Source organism: Pristiophorus japonicus, chromosome 6, assembly GCF_044704955.1.
Source record: "Pristiophorus japonicus isolate sPriJap1 chromosome 6, sPriJap1.hap1, whole genome shotgun sequence".
Classification (NCBI taxonomy): domain Eukaryota; kingdom Metazoa; phylum Chordata; class Chondrichthyes; family Pristiophoridae; genus Pristiophorus; species Pristiophorus japonicus.
In genome coordinates, this window is record NC_091982.1 from 103,514,533 (window position 1) to 103,534,232 (window position 19,700).

Genomic DNA, 19,700 nt, shown 5'->3' on the forward strand with positions numbered 1-19,700 from the left:
CATCCTCAAAAAAGTCTAATAAATTTGTCAAACACGATTACCCTTTCAGAAAACCATGCTGACTCTGCCTAATCATAGTATGATTTTCTAAGAGCACTGATACCACTTCCTTTACAATGGATTCCAGATTCCAGGGAATCAGAATCTGGGAAAACCAGCAAAAATCCCATGTAATAAAACAGATCTGACTTCTTCAGTCAAAATAAAACAGTGGCCCTGATTATATGACAGTATTGTTACCAATAAAATGTTCTTTTAAACACATAGGTGTTAGCTGTGGCTCAGTGGGTAGCACTCTCACCTCTCAGTCAGAATGGTTGTAGGTTTAAGTCCCACTCCAAAGACTTGAGCACAAAATCTAGGCTGATACTCCACTGCAGTGCTGAGGGAGTGAGTGCTACACTGTCTGAGGTGCTGTGTTTTGATAAAACATTAATCCGAGGCCCCACGTGCCCCCTCAGATTTCCATTAAAGATCCCATGACATTATTTCAAAGAAGAGCAGGGGAGTTCTCCCTGGTGCCCTGATCAATATTTTCCGTAAAACATTATCACCCATTATCTGGTCATTTATCACATTGCTGTTTGTGAGACCCTGTTGTGCGGAAATTGGCTGCTGCTTTTCATATATTACAACAGTGACTACACCTCAAAAGTACTTCATTGACTTTAACGCATTTTGGGATATCTTCAGTTTGTGAATGGAGCTTTATAAATTCAAGTCTGTCTTTCTTTGTTTCACATTCCACATTTTCTAGATCCACTCTGCAATCTCACTCTGGATGGTGGATATTTTGAAATAGTTAATACAACATGGCTGCAGGCAAACAATGAAACTTGTACAAATGGATCAGAAATCTATGTTCCTCACCAGGGTCCAAGTGAGCAATACTGGGAGTAAGTAAATTGCTACAGATCACTGCACCTATAACCTGCACAGCTGTACCAGTAACTTCCTCTTGGGAAGGTCAATTGGGTGAATGTTCTGTTTAATGAGTGCAAAGCTGTTTGATTTAGGTAGCGGTACTATTTAAATTGGGAGATACAGTGACTAAACCCAGCTAGTTTTAACAATTCTTTGTAAGGCAGTCAATGAAGCACTGTCAGGAACTCCTCCTTCAAATCAACTCTCCAGAGAATCTCATTTGCACTCACTGTTTAAACAAAGCTTTGCACTGCTATGACTTAATTGTTTAATTTAATTATTGCGACCCACAAAATATTTTGTGATAAAGTAGTTGAGTAATATGAGACGGCGGCTGGAATTTTCCCCGTCCCGAGCGTGTGGTTAGGAGGGTCGTGTCAGCAGTAAAACTCGCAGAAATTGCCTGCGTGTCGGGAACCCGCCGTAATCCTGCCGACTTCCACATTTAACTCAGGCGCATTTCCCAATGCACCACGGACCTGCTTGGGAGAGGCGGTGACCTCATTGAAATATTTAAATGCTTGTTGAGAGACCCTGGAGAGGCTGTTTAACATCAGGATTTGGCATTAACTTGTTGCGCACGGGATTCACACACCTCGGGATTCACATATCTCGGGAAACTCGCCTGTGAAGGGAAGGCGGATGCTCAGTGGCCATTGTGCGAGTCCATTAATTGATAGCTGGGAAAAATGCATAAATACTCCCACATGAAACCTGCTTTCTTGCCTAATGGAATCATCATCATAGGCAGTCCCTCGAAATCGAGGAAGACTTGCTTCCACTCTAAAAGTGAGTTCTTAGGTGACTGAACAGTCCAATACAGGAATTACAGTCTCTGTCAAAGGTGGGACAGACAGTCATTGAAGGAAAGGGTGGGTGGGGAGTCTGGTTTGCCGCAACACCTGGGAGTCCCTGGCCAAAGATCGGCTGAAGTGGAGGAATGCATCCGGGAGGGCACTGAGCGCCTCAAGTCTCATTGATGAGAGCGTGCTGAAATCAAGCGCAGGCAGCGGAAGGAGGGTGCATATGATGATGATTCCATTTAAAATGGAGATGAGGAGGAATTTCTTCTCTCATGGGGTCATGAATCTTTGGCATTCTCTACCCCAGAATGCTGTGGAGGCTGGGTCATTGAATATATATTTAAGGTGGAGATAGACAGATTTTTGAACTTTATGGGAGATAAGGGTTATGGGGAGTGGCCAGGAAAGTGGAGCTGAGGCCAAGATCAGACCAGCCATGATCTTATTGAATGGCGGAGCAGGCTCGAAGGGCCAAATGGCCTAATCCTGCTCTTATTTCTTATGTTCTTATAAAACACCTTCTGCACTCCTACCTCAACCTTCAATGGAGATGTGTGCAAGGCTACTTTAAATATCGATTTAATTGGGCCGGGAAATGCGCAAACTGTTTTAATTGGGGCCATTGAATGGAATGCGCAGTGCAGAAGAGCTGTTCAAATCTTCGAGTTCCTGACCCACCACACGGCCCATACACATGCAACCCAACTCCAAGTTAATGATTCCGGCCACAAATGGTAAGTATAGCATGCTTGGGAGGAACAGGTGACTTTGGACCTATGGTTCGCAAAGCTTTCCACCATTGGGGTTTTCCTCGTGTTATGTCTGGGACTGTTGTAAACTAATTGATAGAGACTGATTGCCATGATTAGTCAAACAATTCCATTATCTTTGTATCATGAGATTACCAGGAAAGTAGAAGTCAAACTAGGTGGACATGAGTCTCTTTTCATCTGGCACTTCCTACGTTCCTATGGGCTCCTTCTTTCCTCTAATGGCAGGAGTAAATAAAAGCTGAACACCACAAATACAAAGAAAAAATAAAATATTAAATTTAATCTCAATTCCTTGTAACAATTCACTTCTAAAAGCAGTACTGATTCTCTTTACCTTTCAAATCCATGTGTAGTTGACTAAATGTGTGTAATGAACAGTACACTTACATGAGATGTTTTCTGTTGTTATTTTATTTAGTAATGTGGCTTTACGCCGCGCAAGTTCAATGGATGAGACTGGGGAGATAGTCTGGTATTTAGCCCTTTGTCTGCTTCTGGCCTGGCTGATCGTTGGGGCAGCGCTATCTAAAGGAATCAAATCTTCAGGAAAGGTAAAATGATTGGTGATGAATAGAGTTAAAACACTGGTGACAGAGTACAAATTTCTGCAACAATTAAACTGGAATTTATAAATCATTTGTGAAGTGGGCTGGTTTACCTCACAGATGATGTTAACAGTGACTCTTTGGGGAGTGTGAGATCCATAATTTTTGAGCACTGCAGACCTGAGTGAGATTTGAAGATCTTTCTCCTGAGTGAAAGAACAGCAGCAATTTCCCAAACCCCTGAGAAGTGCCACTCATAACTGCACCCTGCTGATTACATCTTTTTCTGCACTCTTCAGCTCAAAATTATTTGCACCATAATTTGCTCGAAGTGCGAGCTGAAAACAGCTTGGTGAGGACAATGGGCATCTGGCACCTCAGTGAACAGCAGGACCAACAATATATCCTTAACCAATGAGATTTAAGGATTGTGAAAGAAAGTGAAAGGAGTGAGATGGAGGGTGAATTAGAGTCAAACCAGGTACAGAAAGTGAAATAAAGAGAGGGCCAGACAAATTAGATTAAGAGAGAGAGAAAAAAGGGACAGAAAGGAAAAGTAAGAAAACAATTAAAAAATTAAAAATTTGACAATTTTTAAATCTCTAAGAACAATTTACCACCTAAAGAAATGAGACTCCACTATTTAAATTGTTCAATTTCTGGGACAAAGAGGTTGATTGACACGGTATTAACAATTATCACATCATTAAAAATGTATTTATCCTCTTAATTACAAGACGTAAATTTCTGTGCTGATTTTAATAGGCTATTAATGTGTAAATCCAGTAAGTTCTTAAAAATAATGGGAAGGCGAAGGGTGAGATACCGTTTGTGTGAAGCAAACAGTGGAGTTGCACAAATCGACCAGCAAGGTCTGGAGATTCGTAACTCACACCGTATCTTTAAACCCCGCATTTGCTGGCCGATTTGGACATTAATAAGGGTGCATATCATTAACTCACCGTTATACTTACAGCAAGATCCAGCCCAATATCATGCTATTTTTAAATTCAGTTACAATATGCAGCTCAGTGTTAAATATACCCTTCATATAGTTATTACGCCTTTAATTGTATTCTGGGTCATTCTCTGCTTTTATTACGAGCCTATTAGTTTGTCATTAAATTGCATTCAATACTGTAAATGTTGTACCAGGAAAATCTAACAAGCTACTCTCCATGTTCAGGTGGTTTATTTCACTGCGACATTCCCCTATGTGGTTCTAATCATACTTCTGATCCGAGGTGTTACCCTGGATGGAGCCTATAAAGGAATTGAATACTATATTGGAAGTCAGTCAAACTTCACGAAACTGCGTGAGGCTGAGGTAAACACACCAGGATAATCCACAGACCTTCAGCTGTATTCTTCAGTCAAACTGTTTCACGTTTCACTTTTATTTATTTTCCTGACTTATGACAAGTTCGATGCAAAAGCTGTGTTGTTTTTTGATTGTTCACTTATGGGAAAACAAATTCCAGTCATTGCAATTCAGTTGATAGAAGGAGAAGCAAGTTGCAACTGAAACATAGGGTTAAAGGCTAATGACTTTAATTTATGCATTTTAACATCGAGATGTTTGCAGATATGATGGGATAAAATAGCAGAAATGGGATGAGATTGGATGAAATAATGATAGGATGGAATGGGATATGATAGAATTAAATGGGACGGGCAGGATAGGATGGAATGGGATACAATAGAATTGGATGGACAAGGCAAGATAGGATGGAATGGGATACGACAGAATTAAATGGGACAGGGCAGGATAGGATGGAATGGGATACGATGGAACTGGATGGGACAGGGCAGAATAGGATGGAATGGGATATGATAGAATTGGATGGAATATGGCTGGATAGGATGCAATGCAACAGCAGCCATATTTCCTGCTTGATGCATACTTTATGGTATCTTGTAAACAATTCACTAATAAAATTGTACAGTAATTATCTTATCAAGCTATATGTGTAGGTCGCACAGTAACATTTAAGTGGACAATCAATATTGTGACATGGCAGTTATTGATATTATGATCTGATTGTTAATTTTAGTGGAATTCTGTTAGCTTTTTGATGCACCTTTGATTTGTGCTACTTTTAACTAGGGTGACAGTAATTCAATTAAACCATCAAGTCATACACTTGAAAACATAGCAGTACAGAGCATATAAGCTCCTGGAGAAAATTAGACATGGAGGCAGAATGGGGCTTGGCAGGGTAGATGCAGAGAGGATGTTTCCCCTCGTGGGGGAATCTAGACCTAGGGGGCATAGTCTCAGAATAAGGGGTCACCCATTTAAAATGGAAATGAGGAGAAATTTCTTCTCTCAGAGGGTTGTGAATCTTTGGAATTCGCTACCCCAGAGAGCTGTGGAGGTTGGGTCATTGAATGCATTTATGGTAGAGATAGACAGATTTTGAAAGATAAGGGAGTCAAGGGCTATGGGGAGCAGGCAGGGAAGTGGAGTTGAGGCCAGATTCAGACCAGCCATGATCTTATTTAATGGCAGAGCAGGCTCGAGGGGCCAAATGGCCTACTCCTGCTCCTATTTCTAATGTTCTTATGTTATGTTCTTTTGGCCCTAGTATTTAAGGGAGACTCTATTGACCAAAGGGATTTTCATTCAGTTAGCTCACCATTGAACTGTGATACTAACTTCCCATGGTCCTCATGGTATGTAGTTTTATCTGCCACAATTCAAAGAGGCCAAGTAAAATCTCCTGGTGCTTACTAATTCAACCTTTTATTTACTGTACCAGGTCTGGAAAGATGCTGCAGGACAAATTTTCTATTCATTGTCAGTCGCTTGGGGAGGTTTGACAGCACTGTCATCCTACAACAAATTCCACAACAACTGTTACACAGATACCATCATTGTTTGTGTTATTAATTGTGGCACAAGTGTGTTTGCTGGATTTGCCATCTTCTCCATCCTTGGACACATGGCTCATATACAAAACAAGCTTGTTTCAGAGGTTGCAAAGTCAGGTACCTGCAGACTCAAACTTATTGTTTTCTGCTAAAATGTTTCCAAACTGTAAGATAAAATTGTTCTGGCTCAACAACCTCAGCCTTTCCATTCTGTTGGCAAAATCTGGAGGCAATAGTTTTTAACTGGAAATCGTTTAACATAAAACTTTGACATGTAAACAAAGCAACTACGTCAACAACAACAACTTGTATTTATATAGCACAAAGTAAAATGTCCCAAAGTGCTTCACGGAAGTGTTATCAAACCAAGCCACATAAGGAGATATTTGGACAGGTTTTAAGGAGCATCTTAAAGGAGGAAAGAGAGGTGGAGAGGCGGAGAAGTTTAGAGAAGGAATTCCAGAGCTTAGAGCCTCAGGTGCTGAAGGGATGGTTGCCAATGGTGGAGTGATTAAAATCAGGGATGCTCAAGAGGCCAGAATTGGAGCACTAATTGATCAGCTGCTTGTAATTCATAAACAGGAATAACCTGGGGATTGCGTGCTGCAATGGGATGGACATGCATCTTACTTCTCGGATCTGGCACCAAATTTGGCCCAAACTGATGGGACTAATGTCTCCACGACTGCTGAGTGCAAGGGTCCTACCTGGAAAGAGTTTGGGCAGTCTCCATCCTGGTCCTAGTGGGCCTGGGCCCACAGCACAAAACTGGCACTGAATTGGCAACATCACTCAGAGAGGTCCCAGGATGGCTGGTCTGGGCAATGGGAAAATGTTACACTGGTGCAACCTCTTCTAAGGGTGGGGCTGAGGCACATTGTTGAGGCAGAGTAGAGGGATCTTTATTCTGCAGATAACTGTGATGAAACTAGGAGGGAGAAATTGATTATTGCCCCGTTTGGGGGCAGTAACTCTTGAGGTGGGAAAATTAGCGGCAGGCACTAAAGTTTGCCCGCTCTCAAAAAATTTGCTTTAGTGCTCCAGGAAGGAAGTGAAGCGCTAAATCAAGCACCCCACTTCCTTCTTGGAGCGCTAACAGGGCGCACACTTCAGCAACACTGCACACTGGGCCGTGCAGAGCTGCCACGTACAAATCGCTGCACACTCTGCAATTTAAAAAGCACCTACTTGGAGCACCAAGGGAGCAGGGGAGCAGCACAATCAGTGGCACTCAAGCAGAGTGCCGGGCTGAACGGTCGCAGGCAGGACCCCGCGAAGAAAACGGAGGAACACAGCAGTCACCTCGTCTTTAATTATCATCCCGGTAGCAGCCGACTGCCCGATCCAGACTTCCTGCACCTGACGATGTTTTTGCTCGGCACTGCTGCAGTTGGTTAAAATCAACTTCAGGGCCGGGCGTTAACGAGGCGATGCGCACTGCGATGACATCACGATCTCCGGACGAAGGAGATTGGGGCACAACACTGTAGCGCTGCCACTAAACTCCTGCCCAATATGGCAGGGGTCATTGTCAGCGCCTCGCCCGGGTGCTAACAGGAGGTGCATATGCACCAAATTTCTAGGCCTGGGGGCCTTAAATGGAAACTGCCCCATTCCCCAGCACTGACATCACTCACCCTGATGGAAAGAAATCACAAAATCTCAGGCCGAGTACACAAGTACTGAACAAAAGTGATAAATTTTGACAGTCTAGATTCCAAATTAATTAATACATTTTAAATAAATTACATCAGTTTAGAGTATTTCTCTTTTAAGCACCATTAATTGCACCATTTCAATTGTATCCGCTGTTTAGGTTTCGGATTGGCTTTCATTGCCTACCCAGAGGCTCTTGCACAGTTGCCAGTGGCACCTTTATGGTCCATTTTATTTTTCTTCATGCTGGTCACCCTGGGACTTGACAGTCAGTTTGCAAGTATAGGTAAGAATGACATCACTTCATTGAACATATTCCTTTCTACGTATATAAAATAAATTCTATAAAGTATTAAGTTTATATCAGTGGACAAATATTTAACGTGTTTTTATATCAATTTTGTGCTTGCTATGTTAATGGAGCATGGACCTGTTTGGTTTAAGTGGGTTAACACCTCCATTAAACTAACGGCCAGAGGAATGCCACACCAACATTTGGAAGAGTTCATTCACGAATATCAGCAGCAGTAATTCTAGTCCAGAACTTTCATTTGATGAATCAGTTTTTCTAACTCTAACATCTGTTTCTAATCATAAATCTTTCAGAATAATGTTTCGTGCAGTGAATCCATCCATTTCGCTGCTGTGTTTAGCCTTGTGTTATTGAAGATGGAGGTCATGAGATGAGGTCATTTTAGGCCAGTGTAGTGACAAGGAGTTATTGTAGAATTCTGGAGATGCTATGGTATCAGCCGTTGGTCACAATCAGATTTCATGAATAAAAATCGAGGCCTAGAGATTTGTCTTGGGCGGTGATGCAAAATGGACAGGATTGGATCGGCCTCCCATTACACACAGCGCCTGATATTCAGTTCCACTGCAGTCGGCACATTGAATCCAACCCTAGTTTTTGTAATCTCTCCTCGTAAGTTAACTCTTGGAGTTCAGCTATCGTTCTGGTAAATTTACACTGCACTCTAAGGCCAATGTAGCCTTCCTAAGGTGCAGTACCCAGAACAGAACATAGTACGCCAGGTGTGGTCTAACTCGGGCTTTGTATAACTGTACATAAGAACATAAGAAATAGGAACAGGAGTAGGCCATACGGTCCCTTGAGCCTGCTCCGCCATTCAATAAGATCATGGCTGATCTGATCATGGACTCAACTCCACTTTCCCGCCGGCTCCCCATAACCCATTATCCCCTTATCATTTAAGAAACTGTCTATTTCTGTCTTAAATTTATTCAATGTCCCAGCTTCCACAGCTCTCTGAGGCAGCGAATTCCACAGATTTACAACCCTCTGAGAGAAGAAATTTCTCCTCATCTCGGTTTTAAATGGGCGGGCCCCTTATTCTAAGATCATGCCTTCTAGTTCTAGTCTCCCCCATCAGTGGAAATATCCTCTCTGCATCCACCTTGTCAAGCCCCCACATAATCATATACGTTTCGATAAGATCATCTCTCATTTTTCTGAATTCCAATGAGTAGTGGCCCAACCTACTCAACCTTTCCTCATAAGTCAACCCCCTCATCCCTGGAATCAACCTAGTGTTTCCAGGGATGAAGGGGTTGACTCGCTTAGCCTGTCTATGTCCTTTTGCAGACTTTTTGTGTCCTCCTCACACATTGCTTTTCCTCCCATCTTTGTATTGTCAGCAAACTTGGCTACATTAAACTCAGTCCCTTCTTCCAAGTCGTTAATATAGATTCTAAATCGTTGTAGCATATGTAAATAACTGTAGCATATCTTCCAACCCTTTGTATTCCAATTCTCTAGATATAAAGCCCAGTATTCCATTAGCATTAATGATTATTTTCTGTACCTGTCCATGAAATTGTAATGATCTATGTACATGGAGCCCTAAGGTCCCAACAAAAATTCTTGCGGAACACCACTAGTCACATCCTGCCAATTAGAATACCTCCCCATAACCCTACTACGTGTTTCCTGCCGCTCAGCCAATTTCCAAACCAGGTCAATAATTTGCCCTCAATTCCATGAGCTTCAACTTTAGAGGGACTTTATCAAATGCCTTCTGGAAGTCCATATAAATAACATCCATAGACATTCCCCTCTCTACTACTTTAGTCACCTCTTCACAAAATTCACTCAAGTTCATCAAGTATGATCTATCCTTTGCAAATCCATGCTGGCTCTCTCTGATCAGCTGAAAATTTTCAAGGTGTTCAGTCACTCTATCCTTAATTATAGACTCTAGTAATTTCCAGACACCAGATGTTAGGCTAATTAGTCTATAATTCTCTGGTTTCCCTCTTTCACCTTTCTTCAATAGCGGAGTGACATATGCAATTTTCCAATCTAAAGGAATGGTTCCTGAATCTAGAAAAATTTGGAAGATTATAGTTAGGGCATCTGCAATGTTCTCACCTACCTCCTTTAAAACCCTGGGATGGAAACCGCCTAGTCCTTGGACTCTGTCACTCTTTAGTCCCATTATTTTCTTCATTCTTGTTGTTTTGGCTACATTAATTTTGGTGAGTCCTCGTCCCTGATTCAATATTAGTTTCCTTGGGAAGCCAGGCAAGCTATCCTCTTCCTTTACTGTAAATACTGATGCAAAGTAATTATTCAACGTGTCCTGGTTTTCATTTACAGAATCACCGTTATCAATTTTCAAGGGGCCCACATTGTTCCTGATTACTCTCGTTTCCTAATATAATTGTAAAAATAATTGTGTTGATTTTGATATGCCCTGCAAGTTTTTTTCATACTCCCTTTTTGTAGTTCTGTTTGTTTGTCACCCTTTGTTGTTCTTTGTATCTCTCCCAATCATCAGGATCTATGTTTTTTTTGCATTTTTGTATGCTTTTGGTTTTAGTTTTATGTTATCCTTTACCTCTTTTGTCATCCATGGACTTTTTTCGGCAAGTAGAGCTCTTAGACCTTCGGGGTATAAACTGGTTCTGTATCACCTTAAATTCTTTTTTAAACTTCTGTCAATTTAACCATTAACAGATTTGCCCAGTTTACTGTGGACAATCTTTGTCTCATCCCATTGAAGTCAGCCTTACCCAAACCTAGAATTTTGAAATTGTTTCGCATTTCTCCCTTTCAAACGCAAGGTTGAACTTGATCGTATTAGGCCAAAAATTGCGGTCAGCGGCGTAGTTCCAGAGTACGCAGCCAACCTACGAAAAGAATGAGTACTTACCTTGAGCGAGGCCTGGAATGGAGACTTCCTCTTCAATGCTGCAAAGTTCTGTGCAGCATATGATGTCAGGAAGGCCAGGAGTGCAGCTTACAGCCTATGTATAAGGGAAGACATGCCCATAAAGCCCTCAGAAACTTCTTTCAGCCTCTTCCATTGAAATTACATTTTAAACTTTCTAAAAACTTCTTTCAAAATCTTCTAAAACTTCTAAAAAAAAACTTTTAATTAAACTGGTACTTTAATTTATTTCATATATCAGCATTTTGTTTTATTTTTTCATCCAAACTCACAATTTATTAGTCCCTATTTATACAGCTTCCTGTTTAGATAGTCAATAAAGTTCTAACACTTCTACGCGTAATGTTGTTGTACTTCAGAAAGAGATTCCCAGCCATATATTCAATATTAATTTTCAGGATTAAAATATATTATTCAGACCTCACTTAGATTGGTAATAGATAAATCTATTTTCCTTGTTATAGATGCATTATATAGTTTGTTATGTTGTTCATTTTCGAGTTGAAAGGGTAGAATTGGTCACTGAAATCTGATAGATGTTAGTGATTAAGAATGAAATTACTTCAATGATAAGAGAGGAAATAATGAGAGGTAAGTAGGCAGTTGAAACTTTATGGGTAGAATTAAGAAATAGAAAAGAATCTAAGACTGTAGTGGGAGTTGTATATAGGCCCCGATAGCAGCTGTGAAGTGGCAGAATATATAGACTAGACAAGTATGTAGCAAAGGCAGAGTGGTTTTAATGTGGAATTTTAAGTTTTTTATAATTTGGAATAAGCAGACTCGCACCTGTCAGAAAGGTAGTACATTTCTTGATTGTGTTCAAGATAGTTTTCTACATCAATATATGTTTTAGAACCAACAAGGGGGCTAGTATTATGAGATGTAATAATGAGTAAGGAGTCAGATTTAGTTAACAGCTTAACGGTGTGTGAACATTTATCTAGCAGTGATCATAATGGCTCGGATTTTGTCGTACCCTCTAAGTTGCATTTACGCCTGGAGTTCATTCAATTTGTTCCTTATACTCCATTTGTATAAAGAAGGTTTATTTGGGTCACACACCCTAACTTGTCTTTATGCTCGAATGTTGTTTTTCTCACACATTTCTTTTTTCTCTCTCCTGGTTTAATTACTTTACATCTTTTAGTTTTCCTTTTACCTGTAGGTTTTAGAATTATTATTTATACTACCTTTTCCACCTGAGCACTCCCCCAACCCCCATTTACTAGGTTAATGACCCTGTGACCGCCCTATTCATCCATCTCGCTCGGATCCTGGTCCCAGCCTGGTTCAGGTGGAGCCCATCCCAGCTGTACAGTCCCTTCCTGTCCCAATAATGGTGCCAGTGTCCCATGAAATGGAACCCCTTCACAATCACAATAAACGTGTGAGTACTGCTCCATTTCCCCTGCATGGATATTGTCAATTCCATCCTGACCGCCACCCCCCCACCCCACCCCACCCCTACCCCATTCCAAGACTGATAGCACATCTTCAGTTTCTTCTGTACAGAGGCCATCCATGGATGGATCTGCAATGGCTTTAACTCTCCAAGAACAAAGGCAGGTTTAGTCTTCCAGTCACTACGGTGGGGCAGTGCCCCTCTATGGGATCATTGCTTGGAACGTTGCCTCTTCCTGAAATCTCTTGCTGGGTATGGAGGCACGATTTTCCCTCCCATTCCTCTCTTCATCCTTCTTATTACACCCCCAAAAAAGACCATCAGGATACTGAAAACATCCACTGGTCTCATTGACACTGGAGGGAAGGCTGCAATGCCCTGCACTGAGTGTACTTCGAGTTTTGGCCTTTACTCCACAATGGTACAGCAGCACCAACCTCTCAGGAGCTCACTGAAAATGGCTTCAAGACACAACATGAGAAAGGAGGCATTGAAGTTATCAACCTGCTCCACCAGGGTCAGATGCTGTATTCCTGGTGCAAACACAGCGTAAGCACAAGCAAGCCTTGGTGGTGATATTCTGCTTATAATCTTGTAAAGGATTGACAGCCTGACCACGTCTCTCCAATGTTTCAGAGAGTGGACTCATGGATAGAGGAATCTGTCCTCATCTGCTCCTCTGGCCTGCAGAACCATGGTCTCCAGTGGTGGGTTTCTCTGGGACTGTGTAAATTATTAATTAATTACTGATCTCATTTAACTTTTTTTTCATTAGAAACAATTATAACAACCCTGCTGGACCAGTTCCCTAAGTATTTGCGATCAAAGCGTATTTATCTGACAGCTGGTATTTGCTTGGCATTTTTTTTCCTTGGCCTTGTATGTGTAACACAGGTACGTGGTCCTTTAATAATTTGCTCTGTTTCCACACATAGTACTGGTTATAACCCTATGAAGTCAGAAATTTCACAGGATTAAATAACAAAGAAGGATCTTGTGTGTTGGTCCTGTTGTTTTTCAATTTATTTAATATTGTGCAATGATGGTGTGGGACTGACTGACTCTTCCCCATCTCCTGTTTCTAAATACAGAGCCAGGTTAAAGAGATGAGAATCATCTTTTTTTAACACCATATGAATCAGGTTTACAGTGTACACATTTTAAAACAGCAGGGTGTTGTTTAAAATATTTTCTTTCTGTTTAGGGGTGCCCACCTTGATAAGTTTCTGTCTTAAGTTTCAGTTTGCCTCAATTGGAAACACGCTCACCGCTGAGTTAAAAGGTGGTAGTTTCAAACCGCAACCGAGAATTGAAGCACATATTCTAGGCTGATACTTCCGTGTAGTAGCTGAGGGAGTGCTGCATTGTCAGAAGTGCTGTCCTTTGCAGGAGATATTAAACCAAGATCACATCTACCTGTTCAGGTGGATCTTGAAAATTCCATTGCATCTTTTGGTTACGTTTCCTGCATCGCCCAACTCTACCAGAAACAGATTAGCAGGTCATTTTATTCCTGTATGTAAAGTGGCTGCTACATTTTTTCACATAATCATGGTAACCGCACAAAGTAATTCATTAATGTCCAATTTCAAGGCACTGGATAAGCTCCTTGAGATGGATCAGAATCATTACATTTCCGGCTATCACAAATATTTTTGAGATTTTTTTATACTAACTGTAGTTCTAGTAGAGCTGGAGGCTGTTTCAAATGATCTCACTGGGGATAGACAAGGTTGTAGATAATGAGACAGACAGATCAAATTGGTATTTTTGCATTATATACCAGCAGAGATCAGCAACAAAATACTTGAGTCCTTTCAAACTGTAGGAAAACATGGGACAGTAGTGGAATGTATCAGAGAATATAACAGTGCAGTCAATTTTGTTTGTGGTTGATAAGTGTTAATTTTTCATGCTCTTATTTTGAATATCAGAGTATTTTAGTTTTCTCATGCAGGATATTTTCTGATATTTCATTTCTATTTAGGCTGGGATTTACTGGGTCAATTTACTTGATCATTTCTGTGCTGGATGGGGAATTCTTGTAGCTGCTGTCATTGAACTTGTTGGTATAAGCTGGATTTATGGTAAGTGCAACAGAGAAAGCACTGAAACAAAATGAAATTATTCAATTGTCACAAAATACTTGTATGGGTCTTCATATCTTGTCAGAGAAAATAGGACAAATGAATAAGGTGATGTGATGTAGATAGTCCTTCATCTTCAATAATAACTGAGAATTTAAGAGTCCCCTTGGTTGTCAACAATCTTTCCCCATTTGGTTCCAAAGACCAATATGAGAGAGGCAGTGTCTTCTGCATCCTTCACCTGTGGTCCCCTTGTTCTTGCTGGGTTGCAGCTGGTTGTTGTTGGGGTGAATTCTGCTGCAGCCATTTTCCTGTTAATTGCTGATGGGGTGTTGTTCAAACATCTTCATCCCGAGTTGAACAGCTGTTTGCCATTTGACTCAGTCAGTTATCAGTTTCTCCCAATTATCCAGGCAGATGGAACAACAGGACAGGTCCTGCTTCAGCTTGTTCATGATGTTTCTGGGATCCATTTGCTATTTTTCAGCTCACGACAGAAGACTCACTTTGATAATCCATTCTCCCCCATTCTGATAACAGGGGGCCTGTCAGTCTCACCACAGAACTGATACATCAGCCTTTCCTAGAGTGAGTTCTTCAGGATTTTATACAAACTATTTTGTATCCTGTTTGGAGTCCTGAGTGATCCCTTCTCTGATTTAACATGTTCATTAGTGACACCCAGTAGGGGATGAACTTCTACAGCAAACAAGCTGCCCTAAAGCCAGGACAAACCAAGTGATTGTGTAGCTCTGCTTTCTTGTTCACAGGGATAAACCGATTCACCAAGGACATTGAGATGATGATTGGGGAAAAGAATTGGCTCTTCTGGCTGTGGTGGAAAGTGTGTTGGTTTTTTATCTCTCCGTGCTTGCTGGCGGTAAGGAGACGTTACACCTTTTGGTGATTTAAACTGAAAATAATCAAGCTACAAATAATCTATCTCATTCTGTTTCTGATCTTGTTTTGTGCAATCATTTCATACAGGCAATCTTACTCTGGTCTTTAGTAACATTTGTTCCACCAACATATGGATCTATTGAATACCCTGTCTGGGCAACTGCACTTGGCTGGTGTATGATAATCTTCTTGATTATGTGGATCCCCATTATAGCCATTATGAAAATTGCCCAAGCTAAGGGCTCCAACTTATGGCAGGTAAGAAAACACTTTGATATCGTTTAAATGCTAAGTGAATTTTACACTTATTCAGGTGCAGATGTCAGTGCAGTGTAATGGAAAATCATATACATTTATCACTGTCTATTCAACTCTAACATTGTGCCTTAGTTACAATCTCTGAAGAGCATCTTCCAACACTCTCTCACTCACTCACTACCAGCCATCATGTGATTCCAGTTAGTAAAATTTATAGTTTAGTGCCAATTATGGACAATTTTATTGTTGTGAATGGAGTATACTGGTCCAATGGAATCAAATGAAAAACACATCATCAGTGAGAATGGTGATTAAAAACCTCTACCTATCCATTGTGCAAATTAAGAAGTGCAAAGAACATTTAAAACTATGTACAGCAGCTCGAATGTTGTTATTTCAGTCCAATTTCCAATCCATAGTTCCACATGCAATAGTAACTGGGTTGAAAGTCTATCAGATTTCACTCCCTGGTGGTGTTTTAGTGGCACAATTTTGCATCTCCTGGCTCTTCATTCTATGTTGCAGAGAAATTCTTATGCTCTACCCCTCTTTTCTTCCCAAGTTATTGGAAGTTCTGCTATTTACCTATAAATAATAATATTAAAATCAAAGTATTATATAAAATTAGAGATGGAATGTATGACTTTAAAATGGGGACTGAACCATATCTGTGCTCCGGTCTAATTATTCTCGGCCCTCTAAACTTGCATCATCTGAAGACAGCTCTTGGCTTTGACTGACTCCCCATGTGCGATGCCATGGGAGATCAGCTAATAGATTTAAATATTCTCTAAATGTATTGAATGTGAAGTGTGTTTAATGCTTTGAAGGACTTTGTGACAAAGTACTGCATTCATGCGACTACCAGGTTGGTAGATGGAAAACTATATATACCTTGGTCTTTTTTCATCTAGCAATTCCTATCTTCTTTAAGTCGTTTTGTTGATAAATAAAAGGTGGAAATAGTAAAATAATGCTGTATACAACAGTGATTAGTGCCATCATCCTGCTTTATGGCAGAATACATGGATCAATTCTGACCTAAAGTCAAAAGTTTCCAAGTCATAAGAGCTGCTGTAGAGGGACCAAATATTGGGACAGGTGTAAAAACTGTTAATTAAGTCAAAGATAATTCTATTGATATAATTCTTCAGAGGAATCCATAGACACTGAGAATAATAGGCACAAGCATACTACCATATGTTACAGTATGTTAGTGGTGTATCACACTAAATAACACAGTAATGGGATTTGTGCTCTCAATCATGATTCCTCACATAGTGAGTTCCCAATTTCGGCCATACAGACGGAAGGGATGTGAGCCATTTGTCAAGTGGGAAGGATAGACCTCTCAGGTCCAGTTCAAAGTATCATTAACAAGAGAGGCCACCTGGTCACTTCTGCCTCAGTGAATGGGTCCTAGAGCAGGGAGGGCCTAAAATGGGAAATAAATAAACAAAAATGGAGAGCGGAGGGAGGAAAACATAACATGTTAGAATGTGATCATTTAAGCACACAATCCAAAAAAAAACACTGCAGATAATTCTGTTAGTTGATATTTCAGCCATTTTGGGTTTTGACTGTAAACTGAAAAAGTGATAAAAATGCAAATTAAAACTATAGCTGAGCTATGATCACATTTAGGGCACACACACATACTGTCATCTTGTATAGATTTAAATGCTCATTGACACAACTGTCAATATAGCTCAGGAGTCAGGCCCTGATCTCACTGCCCAGTGTATTAGATTTCCTGGGTATGTTCTAAACTACTTTTCATTATTTTTCATTTCAGAGAAAGGAGATCTTTAATTATTAGAGCTCTGGACATGAGCCGAACACGCAAATGCACCGCTCCTTAATGGTTACCCTACATGTGACCTGCACTGAAGCATATGCAACAAGTATAACTCTGATCTGCTAACATAGCAGTTCCCTTCACAAAAACCAGCCTGAGATGAATAACTACAGTTTAACTGCAGTCTCACTGTTAGAATATTCATCACAAAGACTGCTTACTTCCACAGCCACATTACTTCCAACTTTCCTATCAAAGTCCTTTCACTGCTCAAACCCTTAGACTTGCTTTCATCAGCTCCAGGATCAATTACTCCAGTGCTGACCTTGTTGACCTCCTTTCTTCCGCCATCCATAAACTGCAGTACATCAAAAACTCTGATGCCTATATCCTACCCCTCACCAATTCCTGCTCATTCATCACCTTTGTCCTCACTGAATTACATTGCCCACCGGTCCAATGTCCCAAATTTAAAATTCCCATGTATATGTTTAAATCCCTCCATGGTCATTCTACCCCATATCTCTGTAATCTCCAGCCACCCTAAACCCTCACCAACTTTCCATTCCTCTGACTCCACACTCTTGAGCATTTCTCCCATTGTTTTCTCCAATATTGGTAGCACAGGTTTCGGCCACTTGTAGAGTGTTAATGGTGGATAAGAATCAAGCAGAAATGATTAATCATGTAATTTTTCTTTTCACAGAAAATTGTTGCAGCTAGTAAGCCAACTCAAGACTGGGGTCCATACTTGGAACAACATAGAGGCGAAAGATACAGCAATAAGCATGATTCTAAAGAAGCTGCTATTCATGAGATGGCAAAACGTTAGGGAACATTTTCATTTCAATTTGTAAACATTAATTTCAAAGTCAAAGAATTTTAAAAGAAAAAATGTTGTTTCTAAAAGAATCATTAGAAATGTTTGTTCGAACACATCTTTCAAAGTACAAGGTTAATTTTAAAAATGCATACTCCACTGCCTGTGGTGCTTTGCTGGCCTGAGCATTTATCAAGAATTCAGGCATGTATTCCATGGTAAATCAAATCGAACACATTACTGAATTCTCAATGTGCACTCCCAATGGGCAAGGCTCCATGCTGGGAGCACACTTTCATAAAATTACATCTTTCAGTTTCTATTCAAAAAACATCACATCTATAAAATGCTTAAGGGGGATTCGGTTAAATTTAAACAGTGCCTATGGCCCCAATATTACCAATGAGGCACATTCTGTGCGGGGTGGGGTGAAGTTAGGAATGGGAATCCCGGAAGTTCGGGTTTCCCGAATGTCCTGCAATCTTTAACTGCAGCTCATCACTTAATTATTTATGTAGGTTTCCCACCCACAGCCAGCTTGATTGACAGGCTGACTGCCTGTTGGCCAGGAAAGCCTGCAGCACAAGATCGCAGCCAAACAGAGCAGGTAGGTCTAGTGGGGGGCATGGGAGATATCGTGGAGGTGGTGGTGGTCAGGGGTTGCGATCGTGGAGGGGGGTGGGGGGGGGGGGGAAAGCGGAGATGTTGATCAGGAGGAGCAGATGGTGTCGAGAGGGTCTTATTGCAGTAAAGGGAGCAGACAGATCGTGGTGGGGGAGTTGGGGGAGATAAGAGGTTGGACAGACCACAGGTTGGTGTACTGGTAAGCTTGTTGAGCCTGGAGGAAATGCTCCTGCTTCTCTTCGCCCATAACTTCAAAAACTCTTACATAACACACTGGCAATTCTTTGGGGGTGAAAGCGCAAAATCCCCAGATTTATTACACGGTAAATGTAAAAGGATTCACACAATGGAGATACAACAATCCCTAAAGCTGTTGATATCTCTTCTTATGGAGCTGATTAAGTGACTGGCTGTTTGGCCAAGCAATAAATGTGATTTCCTTCAATGTCGATTTTGCTTGAAATTCAGTGAGGACATTGCTCCAATATCACAATACACCTTTGAATCCTATGGGGATGCAACACAGTCAACAATTTAGGTGCATTCTCCTAGTCCTGGCAGTGACAGTGACTCAGTGAGGGAGCAACGTCCTCCCAATCCTGGGAAGTGACAGATGCCTACCTGTCAGTGCATAAATGCTATTTGTGCAAATAAGTTCATCAGGTAATGGAGAGAGACCAGAAGCACAATGACAAGTTCCCTCACCAACATTTTATACGATTTTCCTCCTTTCTTGTAAATTGATTATGATTGGTTTGTTAAATTCTGCCCTAATATATAATGAGGTGATTTTAAAAATGAACCGTTCCTAAGAAAGAGATTCATGGGATGCGAGTACATGCTGGGAATTTGGATGCAGAGATCAGCGTGATTTTCCACCCATTAATATGGTCACTGATTTCTGAGCCCAAATTCTTGATTATGAGAAGCCCTGCACTGAGAGGTCAATGTAAAATCTTCCCTAGTGTCTCATTTTGTTTTAAATAATCTGTGTTTTGGCCCACTCCAGTGGGGATCGTTGCTGAGATGAGGTCTCACT

General features: G+C 40.9%; 1 protein-coding gene across 1 annotated transcript in view; it reads left to right on the top strand.

The window, feature by feature from the left end:
- The window catches only part of LOC139265745 (sodium- and chloride-dependent neutral and basic amino acid transporter B(0+)-like), a 34,076-nt gene extending 15,379 nt beyond the window's left edge, over window positions 1–18,697 (top strand). The window contains exons 5-14 of the mRNA XM_070883089.1: window positions 758–896; window positions 2,919–3,051; window positions 4,232–4,372; window positions 5,808–6,036; window positions 7,736–7,861; window positions 12,950–13,068; window positions 14,162–14,261; window positions 15,032–15,141; window positions 15,249–15,419; window positions 17,924–18,697. Coding sequence (XP_070739190.1) covers window positions 758–896; window positions 2,919–3,051; window positions 4,232–4,372; window positions 5,808–6,036; window positions 7,736–7,861; window positions 12,950–13,068; window positions 14,162–14,261; window positions 15,032–15,141; window positions 15,249–15,419; window positions 17,924–18,049 — 1,394 coding nt within the window. The 3' untranslated portion in view covers window positions 18,050–18,697. The remainder of the gene's footprint in view (window positions 1–757; window positions 897–2,918; window positions 3,052–4,231; window positions 4,373–5,807; window positions 6,037–7,735; window positions 7,862–12,949; window positions 13,069–14,161; window positions 14,262–15,031; window positions 15,142–15,248; window positions 15,420–17,923) is intronic.
- Window positions 18,698–19,700: the final 1,003 nt, after the last annotated feature.